At 45.1% G+C, this 16,670-nt stretch overlaps 1 protein-coding gene across 1 annotated transcript in view; it reads left to right on the top strand.

The window, feature by feature from the left end:
• HTR4 (5-hydroxytryptamine receptor 4) overlaps nucleotides 1-10,807 on the top strand; it is a 143,356-nt gene extending 132,549 nt beyond the window's left edge. The window contains exon 6 of the mRNA XM_012741598.2: nucleotides 10,288-10,807. Within this exon, the coding sequence (XP_012597052.2) occupies nucleotides 10,288-10,375 (88 nt within the window). The 3' untranslated portion in view covers nucleotides 10,376-10,807. The remainder of the gene's footprint in view (nucleotides 1-10,287) is intronic.
• Nucleotides 10,808-16,670: the final 5,863 nt, after the last annotated feature.

The following is a 16,670-nucleotide window of genomic DNA, read 5'->3' as shown; positions in this document are numbered from 1 at the left end:
AGAGCTTGTTAGCTTAGGATACCCGGGCATGCCATCAGGCTAAGAAAATACTAGAAAGAGTCCGTTGAAGGAAGAAAAAATTGCAGGTTCAAATCACCATTTAATTATGTAAATAACTTAAATTTTGATGAAAATAATACTAGCTAATATTTATGAGCACTATGCCAGGTACAATGTGTGTATGATGAACTGCCTTCTTTCATTGACTCACCACCATAACTCACTGATGGAAGTGTTGTTTTTATCCCCATGTTGTAGATATGGAAATTGAGCCATAGCGGTCCAAGGTCGCAAGGCTACTTAGTAATGGCGCTAAAGTTAGAATTCTGGATGTTTGACTGTCAACCACCATTGCTCAGTTAACGGTCAGTGACATACCTAACTGTGCTGGCTGAATAAGCCATGGCTCTTTCCCCAAGAGCTTTATAATTTATCTGGAAACGTGCTATTCCAGTACATGTACAGTTGCATGCAGCAAGCCACGGCAAAGGCTGACATAAGGCATCTTATATTGTCAAATAAATTTTAGAAGCGGAAAGTGCCTCTTGTTTAAAAGAGAGAAGGGGAATATTATAGTGAGAGAGTCAGAGATGGCTGTATGGAGGAAGTGGCCGTTTATATTGAATTATATTTTCAAAGATTCTTCCTGCGATAGACATATCATAGGAGATTAGCTAAAGAAGAGGGAAGAGGAGACTGTGTTTTGTTACTTGGTAAATTAAGGTAGTAACAAGCTCTGTGAGTATCCCATGTTGTTGTAAAAACTCAGATGAGATACTAACTGTAAATGTGATTTGCAGACATATGGTGTGGCAGAACCATGCTGTGCAATAACTGTTCCCCCCTCCTTATCCTCCCCTGAATGCACTTTAAGGAAATTGGCATGCTCATCTGGGCTAAGATCACTTGTCCACTAACCTCTGTGTTTTCTCTCTTTTTTTCTCTACCACCTTCTGCTTGGCTCTCCCTCATCTGTGGCTGTTTTCTGTGTCAACTAAAAGTGGCTGTTCCTCTGTCTCCAGCTTCCTCCTGCTCTTCTGCAATAGACCAGTTCCTGTCTAACTCTGCCCGTGCTCTGTAAGTCTGTCACCGTCGTTGTGAGTCTGTCTGTGGGTCTATTTGTTTCTTCATACAAAGCATCCTTAGCTTCTGTTTAGTGCTCTGTCCTCACTGGACAAAGTTGAGGGTGCACTGTCTTTGGCACAGACCCGCCACGCCCAATATTCCTCCTAAAGCTTGGCCGCTATTGACCTGAAGGCAAAAGATTAATATGGGTCGGGAGGTTGATTTTGTTTTCTATTTTTTAATGATGCATTTGGCTTCTTCCCTTCTGGGAGCACAGCCTTCCCAAGATTCATGGCAGAAAAGCACTGTAATGGAGCTGCAATCACCCAGCAGAATAACAGTTGTGGTCCTCAGAGGTTCTCACATTTGAATTATTCCCAGTGCCCCAACTCTTTCTTAATCTCCTTGGATGTAAGTGGTGGATTCCGTACTTCTTAAACAAACGATTGTGACTAAATCCTAAATCAGTGTGCTTTTTTTTTTGTTGTTGTTGTTGTTGTTAAGAGACTTTATTTTTTTAGAGCAGTTTCAGGTTCACAGCATAATTGAGCAGATTTCCCATTAATTTATCCCCTGGCCTGACGCATGCATGGCCTCCCACATTTTCAACACCCCCCATGAGAGCGGCACATTTGTTACACTTGACGAGCCTATATTGACACATCGTCATTACTCAAGATCCTCTGAGATCAGACAAGATTGGTTGTGTTCAGGGCAGTATGGCTGTCGACTGTATTGTCATTCTCTTTACAGTGTTTTTCACAGAGCGGAACCTTTTAAATTTAATAAAGTCCAGCTTATCAATTATTCCTTTCATGGATTGTGTCTTTAGTGTTGTATCTAAAAAGTCATCACCAAACTGACAGTCATCTATAGTTTTTCCTATGCTATCTTCTAGAACAGGCATCCTCAAACTACGGCCCGAGGGCCACATGTGGGTGTTTTTTTCGCTTCAAATTAAGATATGTGCAGTGTGCATAGGAATTTGTTCATAGTTTTTTTTTAACTATAGTCCAGCCCTCCAACGGTCTGAGGGACAGTGAACTAGCACCCCTGTTTAAAAAGTTTGAGGACCTCTGCTCTAGGAGTTTTACAGTTTTGTGTTTTACATTTAGACCTATGATGAATCTTGAGTTAATTTTTGTGAAGGATGGAAGGTCTGTGTCTAGATTCTTTTACTTTCTTTTTTTTATTTTACATGTGAATGCCCAGTTTTAGCACTATGTGTTGACAAGACTATCTTTTTCCATTGTATTGCCTTCATTTCTTTGTCAACGATCAATCAACTATATTTATGTGAGTCTATTTCTGGACTCTCTGTTCTATTTCATTGATCAATTTGTCCGTTCTTTGTTTAAGTTCACACTTAAACAAAGCTTATTTACTGTAGTTTTATAATAAGCCTTAAAGTCAAGTAGTGTCAGTCTTCCAACTTCGTTTTTCTCCTTCACTATTATGTTGCCTATTCTGGGTCTTTGTCCATATAAACTGTAGAATCAATTTGTCAATATTCACAAAATAACTAGCTGGGATTTTGATCAGGGTTGCATTAAATCTATAGATCAAGTTGGGAAGAACTAACATCTTGACAATATTGAACCTTCCAATCCATGCAAATTAAATACATCTTTGTTTGTGTAGTTCCTTATTCTTTGATATTTTTGATTAGAGTTTTATAGTTTTCCTCATATAGATCTATATGTACATATAGATATTTTATATATTTTGTTAGATTTACATCAAATATTTAATTTTTGGTACCAATATATGTGTTAATATGTTTTCATTTTCAAATTCTACTTTTTCCTGCTAGTATATAGAAAAGCAGTTGACTTTTGGATATTAACGTCATATCCTGCAAACTTGCTACAATCTCTTACTAGTTTCAAGGAGATATTTTTTTTTTCTGGATAGTGGAAGTCACTGGATAACTGATTTTTGGATAAATGATGTGTTGCTAGTTACAGATTCATGGGAACACTCACATATATACACCCTCTGGCAGCTCTTTTTTTTTTTTTTTTTTTTTTTTTAGCTGCATCAGGTTTACTGAATTAATGGCCTAAAATAAAAAAGTCACACTTCTACAAGCTGTTGTTTCCTTCTCCCACCATACACACTCTTTCTTTGACTCCTTGAGAATTTTCCATCTGAGGATGAAAAAGGGGAAACATCTGTTTTTCATGCTCGGACTCCCCAGCTTCTCTGCCGGGTGTTTTCATGGGATGAACCCAGTCCCTGATGTGAGTTTCGATGCTAGGAAGGCTTCTCCAATCTCCTCATAGAGAGAACAAAACCTAGGAACGCCCGTATCAAGGCTGTTTCTAAAATGTAGGTGTTTGGAGGAGACTGTGCCTCCCCTCGCACTCACCCCAGAAGATATGGTATTGAGCAGAGCAGAATGGAAGGGAACATCATGAATGCAGAGATTATCTGAGTGGAACAACACACACTTTTGCTTTGGGAGAGAAGTCGCCAACGTCTTTTGTAATCAGTTTGAAGGCCAGGCAATGTTAGGGGTGTATTGTTTCATTCATTATCTATTCAACAATATTTCTATTGATTCTATGATCTTCCACACCTCACTCTGTGAGGTGTTGTGAGCTATAAATCGAGTATTAAAAATAAATAACATTGGGAAATACTAATAGCATGAATTAGGCTCTGGATTTTTAGCATGCCTAGCTTTGAAACCTGGCCCTGCCAATCAATAGCTGAGCGATCTCTGGCAAGTGTTAACCTCCATGAGTCTCAGTTTCCTCATCTGTCAAATGGAGGCATATAAAATAATAGTGCTAACGTCATAGTCATTATAAATGTCAAATGCAATATTTAAAAAAGAGTGCAAGGTCTGGTAGAGGACTGAACAGTTGTTACCTCTTATAGCATCACAAAATATGGACTCTGCTTTTCAGGAATACCAGGAAGCCAGACATATACCAAACAAGACAGCTAACAGTAGCAGACAAAATTTGTGTTCTCACAGACAATAATTGCTGATGGATGGTATAGAAAGTCTTATGGAAGGAGGTGGGCATTGGACTGGGTCTTAAAGGGTGGATACCATTTTGATGTGGCACAATGTGGGAAGTTATTGTAGACATGAAAGTCAGGGGTCATGGCTAGTGTGTAATTTGAACACTTTGGTTGACAAGTACTACAATGTCTAACTAAAATGAACTTAAACAATGAGGTCATTTGTCAATTTACAAGTTAGAAAGTCCAGAGTTTGGTAGTGTCAGAGTTGGTTAATTTAGTGATTAGAGAACACTGTAGGGGACTCAGATCCTTTTTATCTTTCTACTCTGCCATTCTAAGCCTGATAGTTGATCCTCTCATGGTCACAAAAAGGCTGCCAATGTTCCAAACATTGCATCTTCCCAACATAACCGCAACCAAATGCTAGAAGAGATGGCAAATTCTTCCTGTACATGTATTTTATTCAGGAGGAAATCATTTTCCAGAAGATTCCCCTAGAAGACCCTTCAATTCCATTGGAGAGGAGAGGATCACAGGGCAAACCCTTAGCTACAATGCATCTCACACTTCTGTCTTTACTAATAGGTAGTCTCTGCCAGAAAGAAAGAAGAAAGTGTGGGTGTTCAAGTATGTGAACACATAGGTGTTCAAGTATGTAATTCACAGTGTCTGTCATAAGTCGTAAGAGCTTATGAAAGAAAAACAAAGGGGAAATTTGTTGGAAAGATACTAGGATATCTCAAGGATTCCCAAAGCCAGAAGTTTACTCATCTTTACTGGCATTAAAAGGAGGAAGAGGGGTGTTCCCAGGGACTAGCATCCCCCTTGCTTCTTGCCTGCTCTTCTCTGTACATCCAATCTTTTTTTGTCTGTCTAGACCACTTTTCTCCACTTCTGTGAGCAAAAGAGCCCAAACTGGCTCCCCTGGGCCCTACCCATTCTCTGTCTAAGCACTAACAGGCCCTGATTGTGTCTCCTAATCTCCAGTTACGTATTTCCTGCAGACAGAAGCACAGTGGTCTAACTCGGGCCTCGCCTCCCCTGCCGGATGGTGCTATGAGACCAGGAGGTCAAGCTTCCTGCAGGGGGAGGACTGGAAAATGGGCACCGGATATGCCCCACAGCGAGGAAGCATGTTTAGGGGATCGGAGTCCTTGAGAGCTGGGGGGAGGATGGGGTATCCCAGGAGAGGAGCACCCTTAAAGGAAACATTCCCCGTTTCATAACTGCTATAAATGTCTGTATAAAAATGCACAGCTGCATGATAAGGTGTGGGTTTGGGTCTTTACTCCACTGATAACCAAAGAGTGGACCTGAGGCTGGGATCCCTTCATACCCATTCTCTAGTGACAATGATGAGCTAGTCCAGAATGGAGCTACCAGGAAGCTGGGGAAGAACAGAAACGCTGCTCTGTGGGGATTACTGAGGAGTGGGGGGTGCTTCCCCTGGAGAATAGGAGGGTCACAGTGGCTGGGGACCATGCTGTTAATGACATTAGCACCCACTGTCTTGCCCAGGCTGGAAAGTCAGACTCACCTTGGACACTTCTCAGTCGTCCCCACATGGAGTCAACGATGGTGTCCAGCCCATCGACCTGGACAAAGTCCCCCTCTCTTCTCCCGCCCACGATGCTGCTCTTGCTCATAACCTTCTCTCTTCCCTCCACGCTGGGCTCAGTGTCTCGGCTGCCTCCTGCTCCACAGTGCAGCCACCGCTCATTTCACCCTCCGGCACCCAAGGACTTATCCCAACCTCCCGAGCCTAGCCGTTAAGGACCTCAATAATGTTGCTGCCACCTCCTTTAGGCCTCATGTCCCAGCCTTGCCACATAGGATGTGCCCTGGAACACTCACCACTCTTCCAAGCATGCGTGGCGCCCATGCTTTTCCTGCCTCTGCACCACTGCCGCGCGCGGCCCCTGCCTGGGAGACCCTCTCCGGCTCCGCGTGCAGTGCCTCGGCAGGTCCCGCCAGCGTTCCCTTCCTGACACATCCCGAATCCGACTAATTCTCAACACCTCCACCACTAGCATCCTACATCGCCGGGCCACCGACATCTCTGGACACCTCAGAAATCACCTGTGGTAAGACACAACTGTAGCTGCCCAGAGAGGTCCACACCCTAATTCCCAGAACCTCTGAGCATGTCAACTTCCGTGGCGGAAGGGACTTTGTAGACGCGATGGAGCTAAGCCTATTGGGATGGGGCGATGGTCCTGGATGATCTGTGTGGGTTCACCGTAGTCGCAGGGCCCTTGTAAGAGGGACCAGGAGGGTCGGTGGGGGGACGTGAGGGTGGCAGCAGAGGTTGGGGCAGTGGCGCCATAGGTTGCGGGATATGGGCAGCCTCCAAACGCTGGGGAAGGCAAGGAACGGCCTCTCCCAGAGCCTCCAGAAAGAGCGCACCTTTGCCGACACTTGCTTTTAGCCCTGGAAGACCCACTTTGCGCATCTAAGCTCCAGAAACGTGAGACAATAAATGTGTGCTGCTTTAAGCTACTGAGTTCGCGGCAGTTCATCACAGCCACAACAGGAGGATAATTCACCCCCCCCCCCCGATTTCCTTCGGGGCTCCCACTCCAGCCTCACTCCAGTGGATGTTCCCACAAAACATAGTGTCCTTGTCAACTCGCTCTGCTTACAGCCTTGGCCGGCTTCTCGCTGCCCATGGGCTGCAGCGGCCCTCAGCGTGGGCTCTGCAGACTCTGCCCCGTCCTCTTAGACAGACGCCTGCCCCCAGGCCTGCAGGCCTTTGCTGTCCCCTCGCCTGGTGAATGCCTACCCATCTTTCAGTTCTCATCTCCTGTCGCTTCCTCCGTCCGTCCCACCACCCTGAGGCACTAACCGAGGACACTGCCCTCGCTGGCATGCCCTCACCGCGTCACCAGCTACCTCTCCCTCCTGCCCCTCTTAGGGCTGTGATTTCCCATCTGACCATGGAGTCCCCTCACTGCACCGCCAGCTCCGTGGGGACAGGGACAGTGTCTCCACTGTGGTGTCTCCAAGGCATAGCACCGTGCCTTGACAGTGGTAGCTACTTAGAACATGTTTTTAATACACAAGTGGCTAAATGAATAAATGCTTGGGATTTATGTTCCCAGAGAAAACACCCTCTGTAAAACTATGCATTTCCAGGTGATAGAGCTCCAGCTTTCACGAAACTCTGCCTTAGGGTTGACTCTCTAAACCGAGGCACTTTATATTTTAATAATTAAAACATCTTGCAAGCCTCCCCCGCTCCAACAAACGCCCCTCCGCCCAGTGTGAGCGAGCACCGCCTTGCAGGGGAGGGCAGGGCGATGCGTAATAAAGTCTAATCATTTCCTGATAATACCAGGCTGGGCAGGCAGAGGGGGCTATTATTACGCTGCTAATTAGCACATCCAGGCTGCTCTAAGCATGATGCTAATTGCTCAGTGAATGAATTGTAGACTCAGGTAATTACCAAACCTAATGTGGCTCCCATCATGTTTGGAGCAAATTAATGGCTTGAAGGGAGCTGCCTGCTGCATGGCTGTTGCTTGGGAAACAGCCGTGTTTCTTCACCAGGATGTGACACTGCCCAGATACTCCCACTCACCTGGGCGCCACTTCCCGCCAGAGCAGCCGTGAGACGGCAGCTAAGCGCTTGCTCGCACCCAACAGGACCGAGAGACATTTGCCACTCTAACAGGTGATGGTATCTCTCTGGGGCTATTTCTTTATCTGTAAAGCCAGAAGGTTTCTTTTAGCTCTGTGATCAATTGTCAAGTGAACAGACATTTTTGATCAATTACTAAGGAATGGATTTCTGTTCTGAATCAGGATGGTAAGTACTAGGTTCAAGTCTTACTTTGATCGGCATATAACAATACTGATGCTTATTGAGTGCTTGCTTTTTGGCTGCCACTATTCTAACAAGCATTTTATGTGCATCATCTCATTTAATGTCCACAACAACCCAGAACATTTGGAATAATTCACAGAGCTGCTAAGTGGCAGGGCCAGAATTTGAACCCAGACATTCTGCCTCAAGAGCCCGTCTCCTCAACCGTTCCACGCTTGCTTCTTTGACCCAAGGAAGGTCACATTTTCTGAGCCTTGGTTTGCTTACCAGTGAAGATTCCTGCACATACAGGGTGTCCTTTCCTTCTGATAAGGCATTTTTAGGTGCTAATTTCATTGCCATAACAAAAGTGCCAAGTAGGTGAGACTAACTTACTAGTAGGGGCAGAGTTGGGATTTGAATGCCCCCAGTACCATGTGCTTTCTTTCCTCTCAATATCCTCACAACGAGGGTGTGTCGATCCCCACGAATGTGCCCACAGCCTGCTGGGGGTTTGCACACTCTGGTCAGAGGCATTGCGTGAAGTTAGCCACCCACGGCAGAGTGGACCTGAATGCGGAGCAAGGCCTGAATTCACAGGCAGTGTGAGCTTATAAGGTAGCCATACAGATGATCCCAATCTGCTTGAATTATTTATTACTTACAATCAAGGTGAAAGTACCGTATTAACAATGTATTTGACTCATGGAAACTTGGAATACCCAAGTCCCCATTTGCAAGAGCCAGACTCCATCGGTGACATACTCTACGAGACTCCTGCCAAGGAAATTTCAGACCAGTTCCTCCTTTCTGTGTGCATCACCCACCATACTGTGGCGAGAGAAACCACTCAAATGCTGCACAGTTGACTCTTGAACAACACGAATTTGAACTGCATGGGTCTACTTATGTGTAGATTTTCTTCTGCCTCTGCCACCCCTGAGACAGCAAGACCAAGCCCTCCTCTTTCTCCTCCTCTGAGCAGTGGCCGCAGTAGACGGTTCCGTGAAAGCTCAGACTCATGCGCCTCCCTATGTCTGTGTTTCCTCAGTTAACACCTGCTTCTAGCCAGCCAAGAGGGCTATTTATTCCAGATTAGGGTTTCTCGATTTTGGCTCTGACATTTTGGGCCAGAAAATTTCTTGTTTTGTGCGGGGATGCTATGCTATCTATCATGTAATATGTAGCAGCATCCCGGGTCTCTACCCACCAGATACCAGTAGCATCACCCCCTCAGTGATAACCAGCAATGTCTCCACAATGGCCCTGGGGGCTGAATTGCTCCCTGCTGAGAACCACTCTTCTAGACTTGCTCCTGGTCCATGGGCTGTGTGAGAACCAGTTAAGCACATGGGTGTTGGCCTCGGGCAGATGGCCTTGGTTGGATGTATTTCCACATATGACCTATATTTTTGTGGGCAAATCACCAAACCTGCCTATGCATCATTGTCCTCAACTGCAAAATGGAAACAATACTATCCTGTAGGGCTATTGTGGGGATTAAGTAAGGTCATCCAAGAAAAGGGTGTAGTATAGACCAACCCAAATCAATACAAATCAGCAATAAATGATTGTAATTCCAAGTAAAGCATCAATGTAAGTCAGGAGAAGCCACCAACAAGTTATTTTGTCAACATATGATGCCACATACTTGACTGGTATGTATTTGTCTCATTGAATGGGCTTGACACCTGGCCTGAGAGAATTGAGTGGTGATCATGCTTCTAAAATCTGCAGACATTTTATAGGAATCACCACCATGCCAGAGTCTGGGTGAGTGATGATGAGATGTGCCTGCTATTGAGATGCATCTAAAGGCAATTAACATATCGAGTGCAACTGTGTGACACTGCAGAATAATAATAAACACTTGTCAAGTACTCAATCTCACTGCGATGCTTAGAGTCAACTTGCTTTTTGATTCATCTAATTGATTTGCTGTTCTAAAATGACACCAAAACGAATCAAAGTAACAAACATAGTTACATTGTATTTCAGGCCCTGAGTGGTTTTTTTTTCCATCCCACTCAGCATGTAGATATTGCTGAACACAAAACTATCCCTGGTAGAGGAGACCTAGTTTGTTCACCTGCAGCTTGAGGTGGACACAGGGTTCATTCTGATGAGTGACAAAGAGAACCAGGCTATGTTGGGAGAAAAGAAATCGGGGTCCTACTCCCAGCTCTGCTACTCACTCCCCGTGTAATCCCAGACCTATTGTTTCCTCTGGGACTCAGTTTCTCCACTTTTAACATGCACAATCTGCCTACAGTTCATTTGGTCTTCCCTCTCTGTAAAGTACCTCCCCCTCCCCACCCCACATGCCCATGCCCTGAGAAGCAGGCAGAGACGGGGAGTCGGGCCTGGAGGGAGAGCTCTCCTTGGAGCCTTTGAAGCATGCCTGCTGAATTCTCATGCCTTCTTTCCCTGCTCCCTAGGTACACCGTTCTACACAGTGGACACCACCAGGAACTGGAGAAACTGCCCATACACAATGATCCAGAATCCCTGGAATCATGCTTCTGACCGAAGACATGGCTCCCAGCTTAGCCATTCATTCCCACTCATGTTGGCGTGATCCGGACCCTCTGGTATCACTCCTGATCTCATCACCACCAGGGAGGCGCCAGGCACTGGGGGCTGAGGGCCTGGGAAGGTACATGGAGGACAGTGCGGGGCAGGACCTGAGGCCAGAGCGTCGAGGATCTCAGAGCTGTGAAGGGACTTCAGGCGTCTTCAGATTCAGCCTCCTGTACAAGGCAGGAGTAGCATCTCCCATTGCACTCATGAAAGTGTCAGTCTCTGCTTGCATACCTCCGGGGATGGGAGCTCACTACCTCCTAATCCAGTCCCTTCTATTGCAGGGAAGCTTTAATTACATGAAGATTCGTTACTTTGTTAGAACATGAATCTGTCCTGCTGCAGTGTCCGTGTGAGGCTGTGCAGTCACTCCCACCTCTCCCCCCCACCCATGGCCCTTAGATACTGAAGACAATGATCTGCCACTCACACCTGTCAGTCTTCTCTCTAGACTGAACATCTCCCGTTTCCTTCCCATTCTGGCCATCTCCTGGATGTGCTTTGGTGGGTGAATTAATCAGAGCTCTTTTTAAATAAAGTTAGGTTCATATCAATGTCAAGATACTAAAGTACTGACAAGTGAAGCTTGAAGATTTTTGTTTTATGGCCATGAGCATTTTTCTTTTCTTTTTTCCTTGGGGATAGATTTTGCAGATTCTGCTTAGGTCTTGGTTTTAGATCTATAACCAAAAGGCATCTTTATCGCTGGTCCAGTGTATATGTGTGTGTGTGTGTGTATGTGTGTTTAAAGTTGGCATTTTCTTACTGGCATACTCGTGATGAGGTCATTTGGAATAAATGTTGGTTCACTCCCTTCTGTGACAATGGGAAAAGGATCCCACACCTTTCCCGAGAGTGTCGATGGAGAATGGGCTCACAACCCAGAGTTCGGGAGGGAAACTGAGTGCCCTACCCCTATCAGCATCTCATCCCCTCAGACCTTCTAAGGAGATGCCTCCCTTTCAATATCAGTGCTGTTACCATCTGACTTCATCGTGGGGCAAATTGTCTCCCCGGGTTGAGACTCCGAGGGCAGACTTTTCCAGCTGTCTTTCTTGTGGCTGCTGATAAAACCCTACTGAAAGGCTCTACTGCTGGTTCTTACAGTGAAGCAAAGTGAGCAGGGCACGTGGGTGGAGCTGGCATGCAGATGGAACACACCTTGCAAGAAAAAGATGTGCCAAGAGCTTAAACCTAATGAGGTCTCCTTGCCCTTCTACTTGCTCTGTTGGTCCTTCTTCCTAAGTGATGCCACAATTGCCTCCTAAACCCCTATTGCATCCATGAAGGCAGAATGCATTAACCTTCCCTCTGCTCTCTGTCCCCAGATATGGTGAGAAGGGATAGTCACAGCACGCAGAGAACTAGAATGACCAACCATCTGGTTTTAGCCATGACATCCCACATCCCCGGGAAACCCCACAGTCTGGGGCAAATTAAAGGTGGTTGGTCACCACACTGATGGGACCTCCCTGTGTTAGGATTAATACCCCTCCTTAGAGAGGATTCCTGTCTTCATTTTTACATGGAAAAGGCAGAGATTTGTGAATGTGGAGGTCCAGAGTTCTCCTGTCTGCGCATGATGTCTCTTTTCCTCCAAGCACAAAGCACTGCTTAGGGGAGGACTGAGAAAGAGGTAATAAGAACCAGATTACAATGAGGAGAAATATGTTTAGTGTTGGGAGGCAGTTGGTAAAAATTTTTTTTTTTTGAGACAGAGTCTCACTCTGTCGCCCAGGCTAGAGTGCCGTGGCGTCAGCTTAGCTCAGAGAAACTTCAAACTCCTGGGCTCAAGCGATCCTCCTGCCTCAGCCTCCTGAGTAGCTGGGACTACAGGCATGTGCCACCATGCCCAGCTAATTTTTTTCCATGTATATTTAGTTGGACAATTAATTTCTTTCTATTTTTAGTAGAGATGGGGGTCTCACTCTTGCTCAGGCTGGTCTCGAACTCCTGAGCTCAAGTGATTCTCCTGCCTCGGCCTCCCAGAGTGCTAGGATTACAGGTGTTAGCCATCGCGCCTGGCCAGTAAACTGTTTTTAATGCTCTTGATATTGATAGGATCCACTAATTAATACATATATGCATACACACATACATAAATACCGTAGGATTTCTTCCTTATGAAATGCTTCTCTCACCAGGGGCTTAGCAAGCATATCTGCTTATATAAAATATTATTTCTTAGTGGCAGGTCTTTCATATTAAATGGCAACTTGGATTCAGTAAGGATGCAAAGATGACAACATAGGTGAGAAAATGAGATCATACTATATCGCAGGACTCTTCCTGATTCTTGGGACATGCCTGTGTGAGCCAGCCCGTGACTGGTATCTGCAGAGGTCACAGGCACCCTGGGGGAGGGAAAGGGCAGCAATCGCAAGAATAGTGGCTCTTGCCATGGTCAACAAAGTGATCCCCTTTTCAGAAGAGGGGCTCATGACCTTGCTTTGCTATTTCTTTGGAGTAGCGTTGGGATGATGTGGTGATGCATCAAATGCCTACATTGGAGATTCCTAGGACGTGGCCAGGTTAGTTCTGTCTAGACAGCTGCTAGCCTGGCATGAATTAAATCTGTGGCTCCCAGGATTCTGGATACTATGGCATGCATGTGGAAGACCCACAAGGCGAAGAATTCCATAGCTTGTGCAGGGAAGGAGACCTATACCTTGCCCTCTTCTGTAAGAAGTCCGCCCTCTCCCAGGAAGCCTGCAATGTCAAGAAGAACTGCTCCTGGGGAAGTGGGGTGTGTGGCTGCAGCCACGTCTGCCAGATTGGCCTTGACAATCATTGGGGCAATGGATGCTGCAACCAGACTGTCCCCATGCCTAGGACAAAAGGGATTCGCTGTGCTTCCTCTCCTCTTGACTCTATCCCATGGACTGTCCAGCTGTAAAACTCCCATTCCAGGACTCTTCATCAGCAGCTAGAAGGCAAAGGAGGTAAAAATCAACTTCTTCAACTGACACCCAAGTACGTGTTTGTAGAAAACCTTTGCTTTCTGAGAAATCACTTCATCTCACCAATGTTTCCACTTCACGCTGCTAACTTGCTGTGTCCTGAAGCAAATTGCTATCTAGCTAGGGAATGGGGGTGGGGGGTGGGCATGGGGGTGGGTGAGGGAGGGCATCTAGGGCAGGGCCAGGGAGTGGATATAACTATATTGCCTTTAATATTGTCTTTGAGTGAGAACAAAAATAATGTCTTCTTGGTGCTGTGCTGTCTACCCATTTATCTCTGGTGTTGGATCTCTCTTTGGTGAGAGATGGATGTTGCTTTTCTTTTTGTCTATTGCTCTGCTTTGCTCTGGTCAAAATCTTTCCTGTAACACCTATTTTAGGAGGAAAAGAAAAAGGACTAATGCATTTACCTCTTCTAGCCAAAATTTGCACCCTCTTTTCCATCCAGCTGAGAAAATTGAGGCTGAATATTTGATTTGAATTGAAATAGTTCAGGGATAGATTCAAAGGCAGGAGCATGAACATGATGTTATTTTGCACCTTGCTGGCATTGGCCTCACTTGTCTCGTCTACAAAATGGAGATAATTTCTGAGCTTGTAGGACTGCTGGGAGTGTTCCAACATGGCTCATGCATGGGCCACTGCTGGGGTTTTTACCAGATATGTGTTTTGTGCCTGTACAATATCTTTAATTCAAGGTTTTCACTTATATAAATTTATTTTAGAAGGCAACATTATATTAGTACCCCACATAGAAAGTCAGTATTATTTGCTGTAAGTAGAAAGTAGCTATAGTGATGAGTGAATGAAGATAGAAGAAGGCTGTTAAGTTCTAACTAGACGCTGATGTTCGGAGTTTATTCTCTGCTTCTGCATCTAAGAGGGAAACCGGGGAGTGTCAGAGAGCAGTTAGAGGCACCCTGCCAGCTTTTTCATCTAACTGGGAGGGTTGAAAGAGGGTCTACAAGAGATGAACTTCCAAACTTTAGGACTTAATGTGATTTAACTCCAAGTTTCATTCCACATTTTTGGAAAAATGGAGAGGAGGAAAGCAAAACTGTTCATGTTTTTAACAACTGTTATATTCCATTTGGATTAGGTTTCTCCTTCCCTTTACCTTTTCTTTCAGCTCATCCCAGAACACATCTGTTAATAATAATAATAATAATGATAAGAATAATAAAATAGCAATAATCAGAGAAACTAACATTTAATGAGCTGCTTTCTGCTAAGCACGGTGGTAAGTGCTTTCAATGAGTTATCTCATTTAATCTTTATAAAATCCTTTATAAGGTATGTATCAGTATTACTCCCATTTTACAGATGAGTAAACCTCAGCTGAGACATCGGGTGGGTAGCCCAAGGTGACATATGTGGGAAGTGTGGATTTGAAATATAAACCCAGGTAGTCTGATTGTCAACAGAGCCCACAGTCCTAAACGTGTGCAACGGTGTTCATTATGGGATTAATTTGTTCCATGTTCAGCTGTTGCACCCAGCACAGCAGCCGAACGAGCTGTGGGGGGCCCCCTTCCTCATGTTGCTGAAGATTTTTCCCTTCCCCATCACTTGGGCCCTGGAGAGGAACTCTGGGTGTTCTTATTCCAGTCGCTCCCAATGCTCACTCGTTCTGTTGTTTTCTGCTCCTGCTTCCACTCTCTGAACCTCAACTCCCATTTTCACACAGTGCAGGGATTCGGGGAAAGGACTGGTCAGCAGGAAAGGCCCTTCTGCCCTGATCTTGCATAGTCTTTCTAGCATTCAGCAGCCTGGGGTTACTGAATCACCCAGTGGCAGATGTGTGAGCCAAAGAAATCATTGGTCCTTTATATTCCAGACCATCACGGAGGCTGCCCGTGCCACAAGTGGCCCCTGCGGAAGGCAGTTGACTTCCCCACATTTCTCGGTTGAAAACTGGAACATTATCTGGATTGTGCTCGCATCAGGCCCAGTAAACATCAGCTCACCCCTGCAGGCACTTTACAGTTTCTCTGCACTTTCATGGGATCTCTAAGCCTCTCATAACAGCTTCTAGGAAGGGATTGTTGACTGTATTTTGTAGAAAACAGACTTAGTTAGGAAAATTGATTTGCCCGAGAACACAGAGCTTATATGGGGCCGGAACCGAAAACACTTCAGGTTCCTCAATCCTAGCAAAGTGCTTCCTTCCTCCTCCTCCTATTTCTAAATATACAAATTATACATTTTTAGACTATATAAATTATGGGTTACACAAATGACGTATTTATGTAATCCATTCCCACTATAAAAATTTCCAGTTATATAGATTTAACAAAATACCCCTTGTCTCCACTCAATCCCACTCTCCCAGAAATAATTGCTGTTATCACTTGGCTAATATAATTTGAGAACATTTTCTATGCACTTACATATGTATAAATGTACATATAAAAACATATGGTTTTGTTTTGTTCTTCTATGTAAATAAAATGATGCTGTATACAATAATCTGCTACTTGCCTTTTTCAAGTGTACCCTACACATCATTTCAACACATATAATTCTTTTTAGTTGCTAGTTGTGTATTGTATTTCATGCTATAGACATTATATAGTTTGCAGTGTTGTTTCTTTGGTGTTCTGGCTGCTTTCCATGTCTGAGTGGGGCACCTAGCCTGCACCAGTAAATCAGCAGCCTCTGGTTTTCTGTGCTAACAGACTGTGCTAACCCACAGGAAGGTCAGCTGGAGTGGTTTCAAGTATCAGTGGCAGCAGCAACTCTGACTTGGCGGCTTCCCCGATGGGGAAGGCCGATGCTTAGATGGATGGGCTCCCACTTAGAGGGACTGAGAAACTTTGCCCAAGTTGCACAGGCTTTAGTCAGACTGAAGGTGTCCTGCTCCCATCACTTCCTAGATGTGAGCTTTTGAGCAACTTATTTAACCCGCTAAACCCTGGTGTTCTCACTAGTAAAGGTGGGGACATACTGATCATATTAATACAGACTTCAAAGTGTTATTTTATTTTATTTTTTGAGACAGAGTCTTACTCTGTTGCCCAGGCTAGAGTGCCGTGGCATCAGCCTAGCTCACTGCAACCTCAAACTCCTGGGCTCAAGCGATCCTCCTGCCTCAGCCTCCCGAGTAGCTGGGACAACAGGCATGCACCACCATGCCCGGCTAATTTTTTCTATGTATTTTTAGTTGTCCAGCTAATTTATTTCTATTTTTAGTAGAGATGGGGTCTCCTTCTTGCTCAGGCTGGTCTAGAACTCCTGACCTCGGCCAGGCGCAGTGGCTCATGCCTGTAATCCTAGCACTC

Source organism: Microcebus murinus, chromosome 21 (genome assembly GCF_040939455.1).
Source record: "Microcebus murinus isolate Inina chromosome 21, M.murinus_Inina_mat1.0, whole genome shotgun sequence".
Lineage (NCBI taxonomy): Eukaryota > Metazoa > Chordata > Mammalia > Primates > Cheirogaleidae > Microcebus > Microcebus murinus.
This window is presented reverse-complemented; position numbering and strand designations above follow the sequence as displayed.